This window comes from Podarcis vaucheri (assembly GCF_965113315.1).
Source record: "Podarcis vaucheri genome assembly, chromosome: 10".
Classification (NCBI taxonomy): domain Eukaryota; kingdom Metazoa; phylum Chordata; class Lepidosauria; order Squamata; family Lacertidae; genus Podarcis; species Podarcis vaucheri.
This window is the reverse complement of record NC_138748.1, coordinates 38623234-38644218: the sequence shown is the minus strand read 5'-3', so window position 1 is coordinate 38644218 and position 20985 is coordinate 38623234. Positions and strand designations below refer to the sequence as shown.

The following is a 20985-nucleotide window of genomic DNA, read 5'->3' as shown; positions in this document are numbered from 1 at the left end:
CATATACTTTTTGTCCTTTGCCAAAAACACACCCAGAAGTGCCTTGAAGTAGAGGATAGTCTGCATCATTTTCTATATTTTTAATTGTTTTTAAAAGCAACAACAGCAATAGAATTCAAGAAAAAAGTGTGTGTGTGTGTGTGTGTGTGTGTGTGTGTGTGTGTGTGTGTGTTCTAGTTTAGATTATAGGAGGAGATCCATCATGTTGCACTAAAGCTTTTTTTTCTAACAAGACTTTTCTCAAGTCACTTAGGGAGTGCAGTAGCTGTGTGGAAAAATCCCCCTTTCCAGTTTGATCATGAAGTTCTTCATCTTTCATCAGTACTGTGAGCTTAAGGCTGGCATCATGTAATTAAAAATACTGAAACAACCCAAAGCATTATTAGTTGAACCCTAACAACCCGAACAACTAAAGGCAGGTAAAATTCTGGGAATATGATCTCTGCCTTTATAAAGTACTTTATTATCTGCACTTTAATATGATTATAAAGGATATCAAAAGTAATCAATATTTTAAAATGATTATGAATTATGGATATATGCTTTTTACCTTTATACCGAGAGATGTGTGCGGTGCAAAACAATTTTTGTTTGTTAACAAAAAAGGTGAACAAATCTATTTATTATAATATATTTTTGTAAAATATACTTCCTTGTTGTGTGTTATTTACTTGCAGCAGTGATGTAAGAGCACTGATTTTCTTATTTTAATATAGAGGTAGATAATTAAAATATAGGGGTTTTTTGTTCCTACCTAAGTGCCCTTGATTACCATGCAAATAATTAAAAATGCACCTAGTTCCTTTTCTTCGTGCAACAGTGAAAATACAGCTTTTGTGATGGCATATGTGTTGGAAGTTGCTCAGAGTTTCATGCTGTTCACCTAATGCCAACCAATTTTGGGTTCTGTGTCTAATGGGGAACAAGCCATGCAGAAGAACGGTCATTTTTCTGGTGGTTCTAGATATTATTTCAGATATTAAATAATCTACAGTTTTGGAGACAGACTCAACACTGACTGTAGATGAACTATGGTGGCTCTGCCCCTTCCTGCTGTAATCTAGACAACTCTTGTCAAGCAGTCTTGCATGACAATTCATTAAATTTGTTTTCACAAGCAGTTTGGTTAATCTTAAAACTATCAGGTAATCACAGAGAATCCAAAAGCTATGGTTATCATTTTGGGCTGTGGTAAATTTTTGCTATGTCTTGAGTAATTGGGTCTAGGGAAGAAGTGGAAGATTTCCTCAACAAACTGATGTCTGGTGGATGAAGAGATCACCTCAATTCCTGAATCATCGATGAACAAGTAAAAGGAATATTCACAGGTAATCTCTGATCCCTTCATATGCTGTCTGCAACTTTAATATCAAAGTGCCATGTATGCTGAACTGCAAATATTAGAAGGCAGCAATAAGGTCTAGAAAGCATGCAAGGTATACTTAATGCACCAGGATATATTATTTTAGAACAACTGTCACTATACTTGTTTGGCTCTGAATAAGGCTGGGCCTTCTTTCTCAGGTTATGCATATAAATTGGGAGTTCTTTCCCAACTGGAATCTTAAGTCAGACCATGGCTTTGTATAGAATACCAGCCAAATTCCAGAAATAGCAGGCCTAACAATGCTAAGGATGTGTTATGTCTCATATTGTAAATGACATTATGTGTAGCAATTTGATGGCAACACCACAACCCACTCACTGTATTAGATGCTTTACACTTAAGTAATACAGAGGCCTAGCGTGAGCTGATATGAAATGCTTATACACTTCCAAGGTAGCAAAGGGGCAGCAATATTACCAACTTGTCATTGTGCCACATAGCTTGGGACCTGCATGTTCATTGTATACAGATTCCAGAGTCTGTATTTCACTCTGATGCTTTTGGTAAAACAGAACAATCATGCTGGTGTCTGCCAAACCTAGAGCATAACCAAATGGGTCCACTAGTCACTTGGTGAGGGCCCCATTTTGATGTGTACTGTCATTTCACAGCCTCACATGGCAAGATCTTCAAAGTGGCCAAAAGAGGTGCTATATCACCCAGCCTCTCTTGGAAATGGCTGTTCAGCTACATGGAAGAATTTGGCTTCAGTCAGTGATTCCCTCCTTTGCAATTTGGCAATCTGGTAGGGGAAGAAGGGAGAATATGTGTAGCTTAACTTCTCCTGAAACTCCCAGTACTCGTCCAGAGCTGCCACAACCGAAGGGGAGGAAGGACAAAACAAACCTTAGGCTAGTGGGACTTCTCTTGCTAATGGCAATGACCTGCATTAGCAACTGCAGTATTCAAAAATTGTGATATAAACCTCCAGCTGAGAGACCAGAGAGGTATGGAGAAAAGGTCATTTCATGCCATTCTAGCTGAGTAGAGATACACTGTTCTTTTCCTTTTGTAAAGCAGGGGTTTAGCTATAAAAGTCTGACATGTGTTCTCACTTTGAGTTGCTTTGAAATGTTGTAGTTTTAATTATATATACACTTCAAGTTAAACAAAAAGACAAGTTAGCAAAGTAAACAACAAATACTTTGTATTTGAAATAAACATCTCATGTAAATATCCAATGTATTTTTCATCAATGCATTTTTATACAAACGTCATTTTCATAGAAGAGGAGTTATTAGATGTATCATGATCAGATGAAATATTTACCTGCATACGTCTGAAAATAAGTTTTGATTGTTTTACGCAGTTTACAATAAGTGTTATAATATGCTTTCATCTGCAGATTGTCACAAATATTTCATTTCATTTCACTATTTAGTTCCTCTGACTGATGCAAGATACTACGGTTATCAAGCCAATCAAAGGTTCTACAAGCAACAACACAGGTTGACACCTACATTAGTTTCATAAGCTAAGGTAGAGGTTAATATCAGAGGTGCACTTTACAAAGCAGTTCCGTCATGAAAAAATACCTGCATTGTTCCTGGTAAGACAACTATCCTATAGTGTTGACCACTGTTTGTGACTCTTCCCATTCATTTGTATTGCCTGCAGAAGTGATCTGCTAATTTGCTTCCCAATGCCAAGTTAGTTGTATTAATTTCATTGATTGTCACAGTCTGCACTTCTAGCATTTCTAACCTGCCAACTCGGCATAACACTTCTTGCTTCTGCTAAAATGGACGGTGGGCCATGAAAGCTTGTGTGTTAGTCTTTAAGGTGACCAAAGACTACTGTAGCTACCCCAGCTGGAAAACGTGATGCATGTACTTGCAAAGCTATGTAGAATTTATTTTGATAATCCTTCCATTTACCATTTAAAAAAATATAAACAACTGCAGGTACAAAATAAATCAGAGCACCCTTTTCTGCCTCAGTAGAGTCAATTAAAAATACCTTAATACTTAGTGGTCCCTGAGTTTGTTTTGAAACTTATCTATTGTCTATGCAGGGGGAAGAAATGTTTAGAACATACATAATGCTGGACACAGCTATAGCAATTAAAAATTCCAGTGGGATGTGAGCCAGCCAATCCATTCTGCATGCTTCTCCACAAGAAGGTATGTAAAGTGTCCCATATCATTCCACGTCGGTTACAAACTATTTTCTTGGAAAGCTGCAAATGACTTCAGCAGGCTGGGCCTCCTAGATCCAGTGGTTATGCTTCTTAAGGCTGCTGCACCCAAGCATCTGGAACATACTGCATGTTTGTGCTCATGTGGAACTTAGAGAAGGAGGCTGTCTCAGTTAAATGAGGTAAGGAAATCATTTTGGCAAAGTGGGCCTTTGGAGCACAGTGCTGAAAATGAAATGCAAGCAGGTTGTTTTTATAGATTTGTGGCTCAGGGCCTTTTTTAAAAAAAGTTGAAAAAAACAACAAAAAACCCCACATCAAAAGTGGTTAAAACACTGCCAAAATTACTTAATGTAAGATTCTCCCTGGTGCATCAGACCGAAGGTCTCTATCGAGTGCAGCATCTTGCTTCCCATAGTGGCTTTGATCTGGCAAGGGAAATCTGCACATGGCAGCAAGCTTCCAGTCCTATGCGCACGGCTGCATATTTACATCAACAATGTAATGTTTATCCAGACTTCTCTGAGATGCGTCTTCGGTGCAGCTAGCGATGCTCATTCCCATCTGGACTTACAGTTGCTGTAGGCTACTAAGGCTTGAGGAGAACTTGATGCTTTGAATGCAGTAGCAGTTTTTAAAGTTCATACTAGCTTAGTAAGGGAGCAGTTGATTCATCTGAAATCCACTTGCATTTTTTCTTTTCGTCAGCTAAGGCTTTTATATACAACAGCTGCTTCTGTGCTTCTTCCAGCCCTCGTTCTTTCTCCAATTTATTCAGTATCTATGGAAACAAAAGAAATGTGTGCAGCCTTATTTTCACACATTTTTTCAGTGTCACAGTAGCTCTGCTTGAGCAAACCACATTCCTCTAATGCCAGCCTATGCATCTTGTTGTTTATAAGTTTATTGTCAATCACAAGATAAAACACTTCCTCTGACAAGAGCTATCTAAATTAAAAACCACAAACATTTAGCAAATGCAAGCCCAAATTTATGTAATGGTAGCAGCACAATATGAAAGTAAGCATATCAATGTACAACAGTCATGAGGAAAGATACAGCCAATATAGGAAAGCTGTCCCGTCCCCCAGTGGCATAACAAGGTCAAAACAGAAATTTGTATCTATAAAATGACTACATCCTTTATTTGAAAGCCACAGACTGAAACCTTTTCAGCAGCTGTAAGAATAGGGTGTGTTTTGAAGGGGCATGTTTATACTAAGATGATTAATCAGTCACATTTTGGAAATGGGGAGGGGAGGGGCCCAGTTATATGTGGCATCAAAAGTGTTTAGAATTTGGATGAGTAAACAGGTATTTATGACAATAAGCTTTAGTGAGACTTGGTCACTGCTTTTTTTATCGTATTGCTTAACTTGGGTAAAGGTTCCTGTTTCAGATCCTACCAGGTACCCTTCCTCTGTTCTCATCAGACTAATCCTTAGTTAAGTATCTGGTCAGCTCTGACTAGCCTGACACAACTCATTAAGCCACTACCCCTGACATGCGGGATAGTTTGTGCATTATTAAAACTGCCATAAGTACGTTTTATTTTACCTTACAGAATTTGACTGTAGATTAAAAAACCACTGATTAACAGTGATATGCCCATATATATATATGTAAACAGAGCACATTATAAATAAATGGGTTTAAATATAGTATACAAGCTGAACTGTTCTACAATTAAAACATTCAAGTAACCTTTACATAGTAAAAAGACATGCCTTACATGCAGTGGCAGTCCTTGGGGTCTCAAATTTCAGCAACAACCTGTGCAATGCCAATCACCTCCTTCCTTCCATTCTACATAGTTTTAGTGACCTTGAAGCTCCATGCCCAGTGTGACTGAACTAGCTGTACTCCCCTAAATCGGACTCTCTTATATGGCTTATTAGGATGTAATGTCAAACTGTGGCTTGGTTAATATGTGGTCCTGTAAGCTTTCTACTTCACCCCACTTCTTTTGTGGCAATACATTGTTGCTACTTCCAAATTATTGTTTATATTTTCCCTGCATGGTTTGATCAAGTTTTGCAGTTCTGTTTTGTAGGGGAAGTGCAATACATAGTTTTCTATTCCATCTTCAATGTGAACACTTTCTCCTCTTGTATACTGATTAATTTCCTTTTGTGTCAAACCTGAGGCCTGCTCATGTACATGAACCAAGCTGTATATTTAGCTCCTGATCAAAAAGTACATGTGCACTCTACATTGCTCATAAAGTGGTCTGAATGTTTACAGACTTCCTCAGTCAACCACTCAGACGTTTTGCAGCCCCAGGCACAGTGTAGTATAGATAAAGGGCATACTACTAGACATTTTGGTAACTAGAGAAAGAGAGGGAGTGAAAAAAAGAGGAACTTACATCATCGTAATATCTTGCTATGTAGTGGTAAATTTTAGTCAAGGCTGCAGACTCATTAAATTCATTTTCATGTTTCTGTGAGGGGGAAAGGAAAACTGGTGAAACAATGCTAACAGCATATGAAATAGTTAATAATGACATGGCTTGCAAACAACATTGAGCCAAACCATGGCTGCGTGCAAGCAAGCAGATGTATGGCTTTCTGGAGTGAAGATCACAGCCACTGTGATACTTTACTGGGCCTGCTACTGCTCAGATGTTATGTCCCAATTTAGGCTCATGGTATTATCTACAGGTTTGGACATCAACACTGTGCCAAAGTGTGGCTTAATGCCTCAGTAGCATTGTGGGAGAAACACAGTGGCCACAATCTTTGCTCTAGGAACTGGGTTAATAAATATGCAAGGTGAGGGAGAAACATTACTAGTGTCTGCAGGGCACCATTGGGATGTTTCTCATTCAAGAGGCCAGTTCTTGCTTTACAGCCAAGGCACAGCATGCCGTCATACCATCTGAATAGGTGGGCAGAAACAATGAAATGATACCTTAGATTCCTGAGTTAAAAATTCTTCTAGCTCCGAAGTGGACAATGAAGGTAAATCCCTAATTGCTTTATAGAAAGCTTTAACCTCTTCTTTGTAAAGTGGAATATCTTTCGCATAGAGAAGTTTGTTTGTTGGTGCTTCCTTTAAAAAAGAAAACAAAAGACAACTATTGTTATAAATGGTCACAGCTATGCTGCAATTTTTTTGGGATTCCTGTGAAAATTCAGTTAATTTCTATACACTATCTTTCAATATAAATAATGTCAGGCTGCCTTGCAATGTCAAACAATTAAAGCACAGAATAAAATGGCAGGTTTACAGCATTAAAACTGTACAGCAGTTCAGATTTTAAAGGCCCCTTTTTGGTAGTGAGGGTTAGAATTATAGTGTTACAGTTATTATCATTTTATTAACAAAAATGGTTTCTGAATGCTGCAATGGATTGTGATAGTTTGTTTTAGTTACATTTTTGGTGGTGTACCTTTTTATTACAGTATGATTTGGTGATGGCCCCTTGGCTAAGCAAGAAGGATATTAAAGGCCGGGGAGAATAAAAAGGTCTGGCACTGAAAAGACAACCATCTGTGGGGTGAACATCAAGAATGGCAACTTCCCATTTATCACCAGCTCGGTCAGACAGCTGGGTCCCTTGAAAGAAGGTTACTCACAGTGCATAGATAGGTGCATGTAGAGTAATGAAGACTATGCCTCATGTTTTGTTCTCTGTTGTCATTTTCTTTTTTAATATTGCAGGTGTTGAATTAGGAGGGTGCTAAAAAAGGCTTCCAAATTAAAACTGCATTAGCCATATACAGTGAGACGCCATGCCTGTGACAAGCCTCCTTTTCTTATAGTCCCAGGCGGGCAGCAAAGAACAGGAGGTTTATCAAGCACTTAATAAGCCACAATTCATGGCTGGTAGTGGTCTCTATTCAGCCTTGTAGGTTACATAACTTCTGACCCACTTTTGGTACGGCAACCAAAAGAAAAAGAAACGCTACAGGAAAACAGTATTGCTGGGTTTTCAGGGTGTCACAGAAATGTGTCATTCAAGAAACCACTTTATTGCACCAGTTCATTACAAGTCAAAGGGAAGCCTCTGGGTAGCTTTCAAGTTTCAACCACAGCCACTTGTTCAGCTGCAAAGGGAGCTGCATCTTTGGATTAAATTTTAAACTTTAAACGGGGTTAAGCATTAAAATATAACAGAGCACAGCAGTTGCTTTTTCATGAGCAGTGTTGTGGAAGCCTGAAAGATAAATCTAGCACTTCTGAAATTTCCATTTTGACTTTTTTTGTGCACTAACCTAAAAAAACTTTAAAATAGGAAATATGTTTCCTGTATGCAAATCAGACAGTTGGTTCCATTATCGGGTGTGTTTGTGTGTGTGTTAAATGTAAACTACTTGATCTCCCACAGCTTCGTCTATTAAGTGAACCTGATGCAGCAAGGATTGTGATACACACAACTCCAGATGCCAGATAGGGGCTCATTAACAATGTAACTCCCTTTAGTGTGCATGGATCTAATCCTACAAAGCACTCTGAATGTGAAAACCTGCACACTGAAGTTCTTGCAAGTTCAGGGCATGCATGTGAAGTGGAGTGAATGTTGAATTACAGAAGAATGGTCTGGAGTAAAATGATTGCCTTCAGGAGGGACAGTACTGTGGAAAAATTGGATTGGAAGGTATCGCCTAAGGAAAGGGTGTGTAAAATATGAAATCGAGATACTACCTTTCCCAGTTGTTGCTCTGATAGAGAAAAGGCATCCATAAACGCTTGTGCAATTACTGACAAACAGCCATCAAGATGTGGAGTCTTTTTAATATCAAAGACAAATTGAGGGTTCTTCAGTATATTCACCCAGAAGCGAAGAGGAAGACTGGCAAGAGAAAAGGCAAACTTCAAATTAATACTGTTTCAGGAAAAGTTTATTAATCCCACTAAAAGTAATTTAACATCAGTGCTTCATGCAAGCTGGCAGCCTAATAAATAATCATGTCCTCAGTTGATAGTATAGTCCCAATGTGCCCTTCACTGCTGAACATGCTGCCAGTTCATGCATTATTATGTTTGAGTTTTACATGAAGCACATTCGTAAATATATACCTGTTAGTTTTCCATATATGGACCACATCAGGGTCTGTAATTTTCTTATTTTCAGCCTGAGCATCCAAGAAGTCAAAAAAATACTTGACAGCAACCGGGGCTTTATTGTTTGGTAAAGTCCAAATGCTCCTAAACAGCTCTTCAACAACTGAGTGAACTGCAACCTTTGAAAGAAATAAAAAGGCAATGGTTTTATTGCTTAGACAAAGGAGTTTCTGAGATGTAAATTAACAAAACAACGAGCTCCATCTATCAAGGACAATTTGTGCAACAAGAATGGAGCTGAACACTCTTCAGTCACCCATTCAAGACTGGCACCATCACAATGTATAAAAGCCATTTCTCAGTGTTCTCTTATAGTTCAGATCCATCTCAATGGGAGGGGCAGCTCTGAATGCATCTGTACGCAATAATTCTCTTTTCATGTAAATGAGTGGGGAAGCCCAGTTGAGCTGCATGTGCCAAGAAGAAAAAAAGACCTATAGGTGGTCTCTATAGGTTCTACAATCTCATTCTGTGTTTTTAAGTCACATCAGTTAATTGCTGCCTCTTTGTGAAGCTTCTTAATCTTATCTTTTCTGGCCTAGCCTTAAATAAAATTCAGCACTTACCTTTGTAGAAAGAAGTTTAGTAAGATACATTTCCTTCACTTTAAATTTTTGTTTTCCTTTGTGTTTTGCACCCTGTGTATCTTTGGCTGCTTCGGAATCTGGTAATATCTGTAAGAAAGGTATACACAAATGTGCATGCAGTGGTTAAGGGAGGCAATAATATATAACAAAAATATCTAGTTGTCAGATACTGCTGACTTACCAGATGGCAATAGTCGTTCGGGTATTCCCCATCTGAGAAACATGCTTAAAGGGGGAAAGAGAGAATGAATGAAATGCACACAGTGAAAGGGATTAAGCAGTTGCCAAGAAAGGACATCCAGGTAATCCATGTTTAATTATATTCCTGTGCAGGACCCTGAGGTTGTGTAATTGCCACCCTGTGCTCCTTTGGGAGGAGGGGCGGGATATAAATGTAATAACTACACAATGTAATTCCCACCACTCTGTGCAGTAAGAAGACAGGCCAAATAAATTATCTGTATCATTGGCTTTACTGCTCCCTTTTGCCAGCTTCTGTCACAAAATATCATCCCAGCCCTCTGGGAGCAGGAAGAAAAGCAGAATGAAACATCTGCTGTAGCATTCTGTTGCCTTCGTGAAACCAACCCTGCATCAATCCGAACTATGAGGCTGATTTCACAATGTGTAAAATTACAAATTTCTCTTGTGCCTTGTCTACTTTGGCCTTAAATGGACTTTCCGTATTCTCTGCAAACATACAAAAAAGGGTAATATCTTTATGGCCTACATATAAGCTTCCCTGAAGCATCCGGCTGTATGCTTAATGCTCTTTTAGACTAATTGGAGCTTATTCCAAAATGGGGAGCCTGTGGCCCATTAAGTTGAAATCAGTCTCAGCCAGCATGGCCAATGTTTCAAGATGGGGGGGAGTTGTGCCCCAATAACATCTGGAAGGCCACAGGTTCCCCATCCTTGTGAATTTCGTCAACTTAATCTTTTTATAGATCATAAAACTGGACCCTTCACATAAATGGCTGCTTCAGAACTATGGTTCAAATGGTCTGCTATATACTCATAGCTCTATAAAACCCATTACAGTGGGGGCGGGAAACCTGTGGCTGTTCATATGTTGCTGGACTACAACTTCTGCCATCCCTGACCATTGGGCCTTTCTGGCTGTAGCTGGTGGACATTGCAGTCTAACAACCTATGGAAGGGTCCCCCATCCTGCCATCACAATTATATATATCAGGCTTGTATTGGTTTCAGTACCTGATAGATCCGTTTTTTTCTTAAAGATTTTAATAGTTGCTCCATCTGAAATCTGAAAAGGAAATAAAACAGCTTTTGTAATATGCATTTTTTTCTAAAACTACACGATTCCTCAAAGTTCACATGATCCACTGCATGTGACTTGTTACTTTCTTCCCAGCCAGCACAGGTCAAAGAATGCATTAAGTTCTGTGTTCATTTCCCCACTCTGAGGCTTCCTAAGTGCAAAGTTAGAGTAGCCATAGGGTTTTTTCTATTCTGATGCAGCCAGCCAGCCATGCTATAAAGGCTGACGTTCCTAAAGGGCCCTTATATTTTGAGATGGGTGCAGTACCTTTTTTTTTTTTAAAATGTAATGTGACATGCTTATCTGAAAGCACATGTATCATAATGACTGTTCACATGTCCTGCTAAGGCATAAACTGGTCACATTCCACTATGCATGAGCTATGTGCTGAAGCATGCAGTCCAGGTTTTCCCATTAATCAAGTGGGACAAAAAACCTTGGAATGGCTGGATTAAGAGTTCCAACCAAAACAGTGCTCAAAGGCTGTTAAAACCATAAACATTCTGGTGAGCCAGACTGTTATCTATATAATGGGTCCAAAAGTAATCCAGCTGATAGCTGCAGTGCTCAGCAGTTGAATGCTGTGTGTTTGAAAACACAGTGCTTCCCTATTGCTACTCAGTTACTGAAATGACTTGCACAGAATAGGATGCCTTCCAAAAATGGGGAAAAGTGAAACTGCAGCAGCTGGCCCAGTGTAAAGCTTATCCTTTACCAATAGAATCCTGCAGTTACACCAAGTTTTAGGAAGTGCAAGAAAAATAGATTTTTGTTCAACTGATGAAATGTTTGATGACCTGAAACAGGAAATTTACAAAAACTGAAAGACGAAGAACAGGAAAAACTGGGTTTGTTTTTCTCGTTTACTATCAGATTATTTATCCATCCAGCCAAATATTACCAAGGCCAAATGGCAGTGTCTCTTCCAAATCACAGGCAGCTGTGACTGAAATCTTTTTAACTGTGGATGGTCGTGATTAAAACTGGAACCTTACACATGCACAGCATAATCTTTACTACTGAGCTATAGGGCTTTCCCCAAATACAAATAAAAGAACACGTAGCACACCCAAGCAGAGGCAAAATGAAGATAGCAAAAACAAAGCAAAGATAGCTCCAAATAAAATCTAATCTCTCAAGGGGCACAGGGCTAACAAAAGGGTAAATAAAAATTTAAGTACAAGAATATATGTTGTGTATTTTGTGGGTGAGTACTTGAGATGAATTTAACTGGATTTATGGGGGGAAAGCATGGCAACAAATTTCACTTCCCTCTGTGATGAAGTGCTAAACGTCATTGACAAAGGGTAAAAGGGAATATACTATTCCAGGACTTCAGTAAGGCTTTGAAAACATCTCGGATTACACAAGCAAACAAATTAAAGGGAACATAGGAGAAATTTTGTCATTTTGTCTACTTGGCAAGACACCTGGAAAGGCAATGAGTAGATGCAACTCATAGGAAGCAGACCAATGGTCCATCTAGCTCAGTACTGTCTACACTGATTGGTAGTGGCTTTCCAGAGTTTCAGGCAGGGAAGTCTCCCAGCCCTACCTGGAGAGGCCAGGGATTGAACTTGGTGCCTTCTGCATGCTAATCAGATGTTCCAGCACTGATCTCCTTCCCCAAACCACAGTAGGAAAGAACACGGTAACACAAAGTTCTGCCTCAGACTCAGTTAATTCTAGTGACCCAATCCAACTAAGAGCAGCTATAACTAAGAATGCTGAACTTGGTGGGGCTCTGACTTGTGCTGCACATACAATTGAAACCATTTCAGTAACTTGATTGTGACCAATTAAGTCCCTTTGATTATGCTGGAAACTGTTTAGGAACAAGTTTAAAAGGCTTAACTTTCGACTGGTCATTATATTGATGACATTTATGTTTGGCATGCAAAAGTTTCCTTTTTTCTCATTTTGAATTTACTGATTATAAACACTCAGTACTAATGCTTTTTCAACCAAATGTGCATGGAAATGTAGCAGTGTGATCCTGTGTCTTCTCACAAGTACTATGGGATTTGCTCCCAGGAAAGAATGTACAGAGCTGCAGCTTAAGTGACTTCCTATAGACCCACATCAAGTATGTGATGGCATTGGCAAGAGAATCTTGGTCCAGTCTTTCAGCTAGACCATATGACAACTATTGGATACAGTATTTGAGAAGATCGTGGAAGAGCATAGAATTTTAGAGTTGGAAGGGACAACAAGGGTTATCTAATCCAATTCCCTGCAATGTGGGGATCTTTTGTCCAACATGGGGCTTGAACCCATGACCTAGAGATCAAGAGTCTCATGCTCTACCGACTGGGCTATCCCAGATTGTCCTTACAGAAGAGAGATCTTCAAATTATTAAGGATTTTTGTTCTTACCGCATAATGTCGTATGGTGTTCAGCTTGGTAATTCCATTTTCCAGAATCTCAGAGGAACTATCTATGTCCAAAAGTTCGGTTGTTTGTGCGCCTGACTGAAGAGCTGCCAAACAATTAAAACAGTTGCAATTCAAACATATTCTGTGCTTTGATTCTGAGATGCCACCAGTGGCTTGCGAGGCAACCCTATCATATTTTGCCAGTCTGTTAAAATTCTCATAAGAGGTCAAGATGCTAAAAGAACTTGCATTGATGATGCTGGGTTTGTGAACCATTTGAAACCATATTTCATTCCTTCATGGCCACATCAGCTTCTGTATCACAATAGGGTTTTGTGAGCAGCTATTGAGGTGGATCACTACTACCAGTGCTGTACTGGTTATTCCCAATGGATCATTCTGCTTCAGCTAATACTGCAGCAACAGAGACTGTGATACTGTGCTTGTCAAGCATTTAATTTGCCCAGTACTCAATAGGTTGCTACATATTACATAAGCTAACTGTAATCCACAAATGACAGAATTTATTTAGTTAAAACAGATTGGTTTTAATGAATTCATAGTAATTTGTGGGTCTCATCTGTTAACAGCAGAGACATCTTCATTTGTGGTTTTTCAAAAGCCCATTATTAAATTCTGTTCTCAGAGTAAACAAAGGAAAATAAATGTGAGATTATAAATTTATAACAAAAATAGGGCAGTGGCAGTGCCTTACCCAAGGCCATTTCGTTGAGCTGAAGATCATAAAGAGAGCCATTCTTGTTCAGAAAGACTTGCAAGATCTTCTCTTTGGCTTGCCCTATGGTGTCACAATCCAGGACGTTAACTTGAATTGTCTGAAAAGTGCCTTCACACTCACTTTGTGGGATATTTTCAAAGACAACATTTAATTCCTGAAAGAGAACAAATGTTTAAACACAATGTAATTTACAACCCAGATTTAAAGCACATAAAAACCCTTGGTGAATAAAAAGATAACCACCTGCCACTGAAAAGACCTTCTAGCTGGTGCCAAGGAAGTCTTTCTGAAGAGCCCATTTCATAGCCAAGGTGCCACCACTGAAAAAGCACCCTCCTTGACAGCCACCTGACTCACTTCGCTTGGAGCAGGGCCTCCAAAGATTATCTTAGTGTTCAAGCAGTCATATGTAAACCACTTATATGCAAATCATTATCATCTGTCTTAGCAAATCTTGTATTATGTCAGAGGCAATTAATATAGATCTTTCAAAAACATGTTTTCACACTTCACAGTTACTCAGTCCCAACTGAGCTAGTGTGCTAAGTTTGGGCCACAGCAGAGTTCAATCTCATACCCAAAAGCAAGCTGAGTGGACTCGGGCAAGTCAGTAACCTGATCTAGTCATAATGCTAAAGCATAGTTTTCATGTATGAAATAACTGCCTCTTATCTCTTCTGATGCAGGCATGAAATTGTAAGTATCTGCTTCCAGATAAATAATTTAAACAGTATTTTATTTATTCGAACTGGTGTTTTTAGGTATGGCCTATCCAAATAATATAGGATCAGAAATCACAATTTTATCTTTGGTTGTTTGGACAAACTATAGATTAAGCTCCAGTTTGTCATGGTTCAAATAGTAAGATAAACTTTGGCTACTTGGAAACAGAAGTGCTTCTGATCTTGCAACCATACTGGGAAAGTTGATGTGAGAGTGTATTAGCTTGAAGCTTGTTAACTGCAGCCAGTATCTCTCAGCCTCAAGATAATCCATCTCTAAAAACTAAGTGACCTATCTCACGAATTATAGATGGTGTGGAGAAAGCAATCTGGCATTTTTTCTCTCCCTCTCATAACACTAGAATCTGTTATGAATGTCAGTCTATGAAGAACCACAATTCGACCGTAGACTACATATGTGAGACCACTTCTTGATCTAGAATTCCACCCCTGCTTAGCCATATAGTTTCTACCATACAAGACTTGTTGGTTTCATTTGCTGGACACACAATTAACAAGACATACCACTGTATTGAATTCAGTTACTTGCCACAGTAACCAGTCTTCATTTAGTGTGTTTAAGGCCTTGCAGGTTATTACATCCACAGGGCCCCTGTTTATCCTTTGATTTAGGGTTGTCACAAGCATATAGAATGGATCGCCAAATGTCTCCTAAGAAGCATAATGAAACACAATGTTATTTAACTTATAGTTATACCTTCTTTTCTTTGCATTTCTCTATGCATTACAACTTATTTGTTAAACAGGGGGGAAACAACCAGAAAAACTGCCCTGCTTAAAGTCTGCTGCAAATAATATGCATTTCCATGTAGGGAAAGAAATGACCCCACATATAGATTGCATGCTCATCTATTTCTTCACATCTACATATAATGTATGTGTAATGGGAAGCGGCAGCCAGCTGCAGGATGCAGTTATGCATACATTTAGTGGAAAACATACATGTGCAATTGTCACAAAATATGTTCTACCTGTATGTTTCACATTTTTGCCTATGTACATGTGGCTTCTCTAAAAAAATATGAAGCAATGTTTGAAATGGTAGATGCCACAGATGAACCTGGAAAGGCTTCTTCCTTCTCTAAACAGCTCATTTTCCTACTCCTCATCTTTTACCCCAAATATTTATGAGTGCTCAAATGTGGGGTTCCCATTCATTTAATGATTCAAAATAAAACCTGTTCATGCAAACGTATTCCACTGAACTGAAGGGGACTCTTCGAGCGCATGCATATTACTAAGTACTGAACAAACTGCTAGGCAAGAAAGCTGCTGTACATGCACATCACAAGTGGTTCCTTCTGCATGAAAACAAGCAAGTATAATGAAAAGATACAATACTTGCCCGAAGAAAACCGGAGAGGCAAACAGACATCCAGTTTGTCAGCAGTTTTTCTACCACCGACTCTGTACGCCTTAGCAGCAGCTTCGGTTGTATATTGCTAGACTGTTCCATCAAATCCCTTGTCAAGACCTCTAGAATATGGGTTAAGTAGACTAGGTTTGTTTGTAGTGCGATCGTCAAGAAAGATGCAAACAAGCATCTGTTTATAAAGAGAATAATAAATTTAACGACAAAAAGAGGAAGAACTTGAATATAAGCTAATATGTAATTCTGCCTACATCATTACCTAACATATACTAACTCGATTTATATGCTGCCACACGCATCCTGGCAGCTGTCACATAAAGTTGAAGGAAATACCAGCACTTCCAAAATAAAATAAAATAAAACTACTAAGAAAACCTGGAGAACAATAAAATGGAGGATACAAAATGCACGATCGCTTGTTAACATAAGGCAGTGAGTATAAATGGTCCACATGACAAAGCTCCAGGAGTAGGTCTCAAATTAAACCAAGACTTGTACTGTCCATAGACCTAAGAACCAAAATGCCAGTTTTAAACTCTGCCCATTACTCTACAGGTAACCAAAGAAATGGACACATGGCAGGAACACTGTAGTTATTTTCTAGACCAGCCTTCCCCAATCTTGGGTCTGCAGATATTATTGGACTACAACTCCCATCATCCCTGACCACTGGTCCTGCCAGCTAGGGATGATGGGAGCTGTATTTCAACAGTATCTCCAGACCCAAGGTTGGGAAAGGCTGGTCTAGACCATTGAACACTGTGCTGCCAACTTTTTGTATTATTTCAAGTGAAGGAAAATGATTGCTGGAAGCTCCTATGAGATGAATAAGTAACTTGTGTAAATTATGCAGCTAAAAAAAGTAACCTCCAGTTATCTTCAATACCTGGAATTTCTCTTCAGTGGAGACGAATCCTTAACTTGGCCTGCCACTTCAACCCTCAAAACACCCCAACCCCACAACTGCAAGGGTTGGAGAGAAGTGAGTTAATTATCTTACTGGGTGCCCCTTTGTATTAGCATTGTCCTAGCTGTCCCCAGTTTTGGTTTCTAGCTATTCCATCCAGTCAATCTTCCAAGTCGTTTAATCCAATAAAGCCCAGAATGTCTATTAGTATTCACAAAACAGAATAACACCAATGAATATGTTAATTTCATTCTACAGAAGAGTGCCTTAGTGCAATTTGATCTGCATATTCTGTTTCAATATTCTAAGTTACTGAACTCTTAGCAAGATTCCAATATGTTTCTTTCTATTTCAAGGTAATTACACAGACATAACAGTGAAAGTACCTCTGTAAGAATCAGATACAGGTTGTATTCAACCAAGTTTTATTCAGAGTAGATTCATTGAACTAATGAACATGACTAAGGCAGCTCCATTAATTTCAATAAGTACTCTGAGCCAAAACTTCATTGCTTACCACCTACATTTTCTTTCCAGAAATTTGACTAATGAGATTTATTGGAGCAGTGTGAGGGATCAAAGTCAACAGAAACACAACATTTCTATATGTGCAGGTTGTTCTTTCATGTTTCTACAACTTGAAGAATCTAAGTTCTGTAGCATACCTGTCTTTTACAGAGAAGGTTTTCTGTTTTTCAAGCGTATGAATCAGAGTAACAAGAAAATGCTTGTTACAAATTAAGGCGTACAATGCTGTAATGCTTTCATCCTTCTGCTCAGGATTTCTGCTCTGAAATACATGAATTGTATGTCTGTTTCTTTGTTTTTAATATGTTCATTTTATTTTAAATTATAGCTGCAAGCATCAAATACAAAAAAAAAGTTGAATACAAAAGAAAAAGATGTTCAGGCAGGCAAGGTAATATTATTTTAACCAACCACTGTTAGGAACTGCTAGGACAGGGATGGGTTGTCTCCAAAGGATGTTGGATGCCAACTCCCATCAGCTCCAATGGGCATGGTCAGTGCTCAGGGAGATGGAATTGTAGTCCAACAACATCTGGAGGGCCACAGCTTCACCATCCCTGTTAGCAGGTTTTTAAGATTCACTGTATTCTTTGTTCTCTGAAAAAGAAGAGCGTAAGGATTTCAAACTTCATTAACTCCCGTACAGCAAGGATTTATAGGTATCCCTATCAAGCAGCTCTCTTATATTAAGGATTTATAGGCATCCCTATCAATAGCAGCTCAGAGAGCAGATAGCTATGAAGGCTGTGCAGTGGATTCAGTTTTGTCCCGAGGCAAATTGGGCCTATTTGGAGGGACCTGAGCATCAACTCGGGTTCAGACAGACATGGATCACTATGAGTTGGGCGACTCAGAGTGATCTGATCTGTGACTGTCAGGGGACAGACAGGTAAGAGGTGTGGGAAAACCTTCCTTTCAACCTGGCTCTTCTGTCCCCAGACTGCCCTCTGAGAGTGCAATCCTAGGGGAAAGGCACTCCTGGTCTTCGTAGGAGGAAAGGCACAAGGACAACTTTCCCCACCCGTCTCCTGGATACATGTTTAATTAGTGGTTTAAAACCCTAATTAAACATTAGTTCTGCCTGTGAACGTATTTGAGAATGGATCTGGGAAGGGGTAGCGTTCCCCAGGTTGACAGATTCTTACAATTCCCGAGCAATGCTGGGCACAAGGCTGCCAGTGAAATACAGCTTGCCACCTGCCATGGTAATGAACATAATACACACATCCTGTGAACTGTGCACATCTCTGTATGGAAATTAGTTACAGCATTTAGTTTTGGTTTTTTATTTATTTATAAAAGTTATCTGTTGCATTCTCTGTATAGGAATTCAAAGCAAGATACAGCATAAAATGACAACAGAAATTCGCTAGAAACACTAAAAGAATCATACTACCCAGTTTTCATTTCTGTTAAACCAGTTGCCTCCTTTGTAAGAGAACTAAAATTATATGTAAAACACTTACAAGGGGTTCACTGGAGTCTTCAATCAAGATAAACGACGTGCCTCCGGCCTAAAATAACAGATTGACGACTATGATGTTGACAGAAGATTGCAAAACAAAAGATTGCAAAATAGATAAAGCATTCAAATAAAAAGCAGTGGTTTGGATTGGCCCATATGATGAAGCTGCATGCACACAATAACCAAATGATTTTTCACAGGGAGACCTTTGCATAAACTGCCCCATATTTTTATAAGCAAACTGGATTCACGTAATAATTTTTTGGGTTGAAGTCAACTTCAGTGAGGGACGCAGGTGGCGCTGTGGGTAAAAGCCTCAGCGCCTAGGGCTTGCCGATCGAAAGGTCAGCGGTTCGAATCCCTGCGGCGGGGTGCGCTCCCGTCGTTCGGTCCCAGCGCCTGCCAACCTAGCAGTTCGAAAGCACCCCCGGGTGCAAGTAGATAAATAGGGACCGCTTACAAGCGGGAAGGTAAACGGCGTTTCCGTGTGCGGCTCTGGTTCGCCAGAGCAGCGATGTCACGCTGGCCACGTGACCCGGAAGTGTCTTCGGACAGCGCTGGCCCCCGGCCTCTTGAGTGAGATGGGCGCACAACCCTAGAGTCTGGCAAGACTGGCCCGTACGGGCAGGGGTACCTTTACCTTTACCTTTTACAACTTCAGTGAACTTTTTAGGAGAATGTCACAGCACCTGAGGTGACCTGGCAGCAAAACAACATGCCCTGAAAATACTTTGATGAATGGCATCACCCCTCTGCTCCTGTGAACTGTTCTGGGGTTCTCCTAACTCTTCAGAGTGGATTTTGGGAAGGTGCAGGGGCACATGGGGCGAAGAGAGGAAAGTCCCATTGCAGTAGTGCGAGTCTTTGTGCTGGCTTCCACTAGCACACTGAGTTAGCTGAGTTCAACCTCAAAAATCCCACGAAAGCTCAACAGCAACAAAAACATAACCAAACCCCAAATCTTAAAATCAGCAAGGTTTATTCTGTATAAGCGCTGCCCTTTTATTATAAAGGTCATTTAACGGTATGCAAAGCCATGACACGTTTACAACTTGGGCGATTTCAATTACTGCAAAAAGTTTATAACAAATATATAAGCAGTCGTTTACCTCCGGGAAGGAAGTTCGAATAAGAAAGTGTTTGTAGTCAAGGAAGGGGATCGTTCCAAAACTATCAACCACATCCAATTTTTCCATCTGCAGCTCTACGAAGCCTGCAAGAAACAAAGATCCCCTGGAGTGCTGGCTTTTGTAATATAACATTATCTTAATTACAGCTTTCAAAGCAATATTGGAAAGTAGCTATCATGAGACAGTTTTCACAGCATACATTTATCTCTGTACTCATTTTTAATGCAATGGGAAATGTTGATCGCATATGATTTTTAATAGTTATTTATTCATAAAAATAGCAGAGCAGTTTACAACAATTATATATAAAATATTACAGTAAAAGTCATATAAGAATGTTAAAAGCAGAAATTAGCTAACTGCTATGGAAAGATGTATTCTTAGCTGCTTGCATAAACCTGATGGAACCGGAAAGTTTTAAGAGGTGGAACAAAAGGTGCCTGCTGAATCTATGGGCAGAGCATTCCACAATACTGGGCAAATGCCACTAAAGGCACTTAAATAAATATCCCATTTACCTGCACTGTTGAACATAATGTAGCGGTACAAAGAAGGGGCGCTGGCAGTAGTAAATGGCAGCTGCACAGAGGTAAAATTGGGGCCTAGATTCTTACCAGGGGCAGTTGTGGGGCGGCAGTGGAGGGAGAGAGACAACACTCTTAGTTATGTCAGTTTGTGCCCATACTAGATGCCACTGGCTAATCAATACCTGCACACATGGTGCTGACCCAGCCACTTTCTGCTTCCAACATCACTGCATTATATTCCGCTTGAAAGCAGCTGATCTCTCTTCCACTTGGCTTCTAGAGAATGATGGCAGCCAATTACTACCATCTGCCGCACCACACAGGCCATCCCTGATATAACCTCATGCTATCTCAGAACTGCTAATATTAACTGAAGAAGGAATTCTGTGTGTTATGACTATGGGAAATCACAGAATGGTGACCTACTTGAAGGAATACATGCACTTGATAGACCACAAGGCGCCTCATCCACAAAAGAGCTCTAAAAAAAATTAAAACCCACACCTTCACGTATTTCTTTGCGGAGTTCACATTCCAAAAGCTCCAGGTGTTCACTCAGTTTACGGTTCAGCTGCTTGGATTTTCTTTGGGTCACGAAAATTGCAACTGGGGGAAAAAGTCGATACGCAATAAAAAGCAGAAATAAGAACCATCAAATATACTAATTTGCATTCTTTTTATCAAAACAAAGGGCAAAAACGGGAATCTGCAGTGCTTTGAAAACAGCTGTGTCTC

At 39.6% G+C, this 20985-nt stretch overlaps 1 protein-coding gene and 1 long non-coding RNA gene across 2 annotated transcripts in view; one reads left to right on the top strand and one right to left on the bottom strand.

The window, feature by feature from the left end:
- Positions 1–2517: 2517 nt before the first annotated feature.
- PLXNC1 (plexin C1) overlaps positions 2518–20985 on the bottom strand; it is a 66914-nt gene continuing 48446 nt past the window's right edge. The window contains exons 16-31 of the mRNA XM_082241062.1: positions 20755–20856; positions 19703–19806; positions 18595–18642; positions 17266–17390; positions 15667–15865; positions 14826–14972; positions 13555–13732; positions 12840–12943; positions 10397–10448; positions 9363–9406; positions 9161–9268; positions 8550–8713; positions 8175–8322; positions 6438–6578; positions 5893–5967; positions 2518–4305 (exon numbers count right to left, since the gene is read on the bottom strand). Coding sequence (XP_082097188.1) covers positions 4171–4305; positions 5893–5967; positions 6438–6578; positions 8175–8322; positions 8550–8713; positions 9161–9268; positions 9363–9406; positions 10397–10448; positions 12840–12943; positions 13555–13732; positions 14826–14972; positions 15667–15865; positions 17266–17390; positions 18595–18642; positions 19703–19806; positions 20755–20856 — 1874 coding nt within the window. The 3' untranslated portion in view covers positions 2518–4170. The remainder of the gene's footprint in view (positions 4306–5892; positions 5968–6437; positions 6579–8174; positions 8323–8549; positions 8714–9160; positions 9269–9362; positions 9407–10396; positions 10449–12839; positions 12944–13554; positions 13733–14825; positions 14973–15666; positions 15866–17265; positions 17391–18594; positions 18643–19702; positions 19807–20754; positions 20857–20985) is intronic.
- On the top strand, positions 4312–4871 carry LOC309542325. The gene is made up of 2 exons (XR_014224202.1): positions 4312–4544; positions 4628–4871. It is a non-coding gene; the product is annotated as an uncharacterized lncRNA (long non-coding RNA).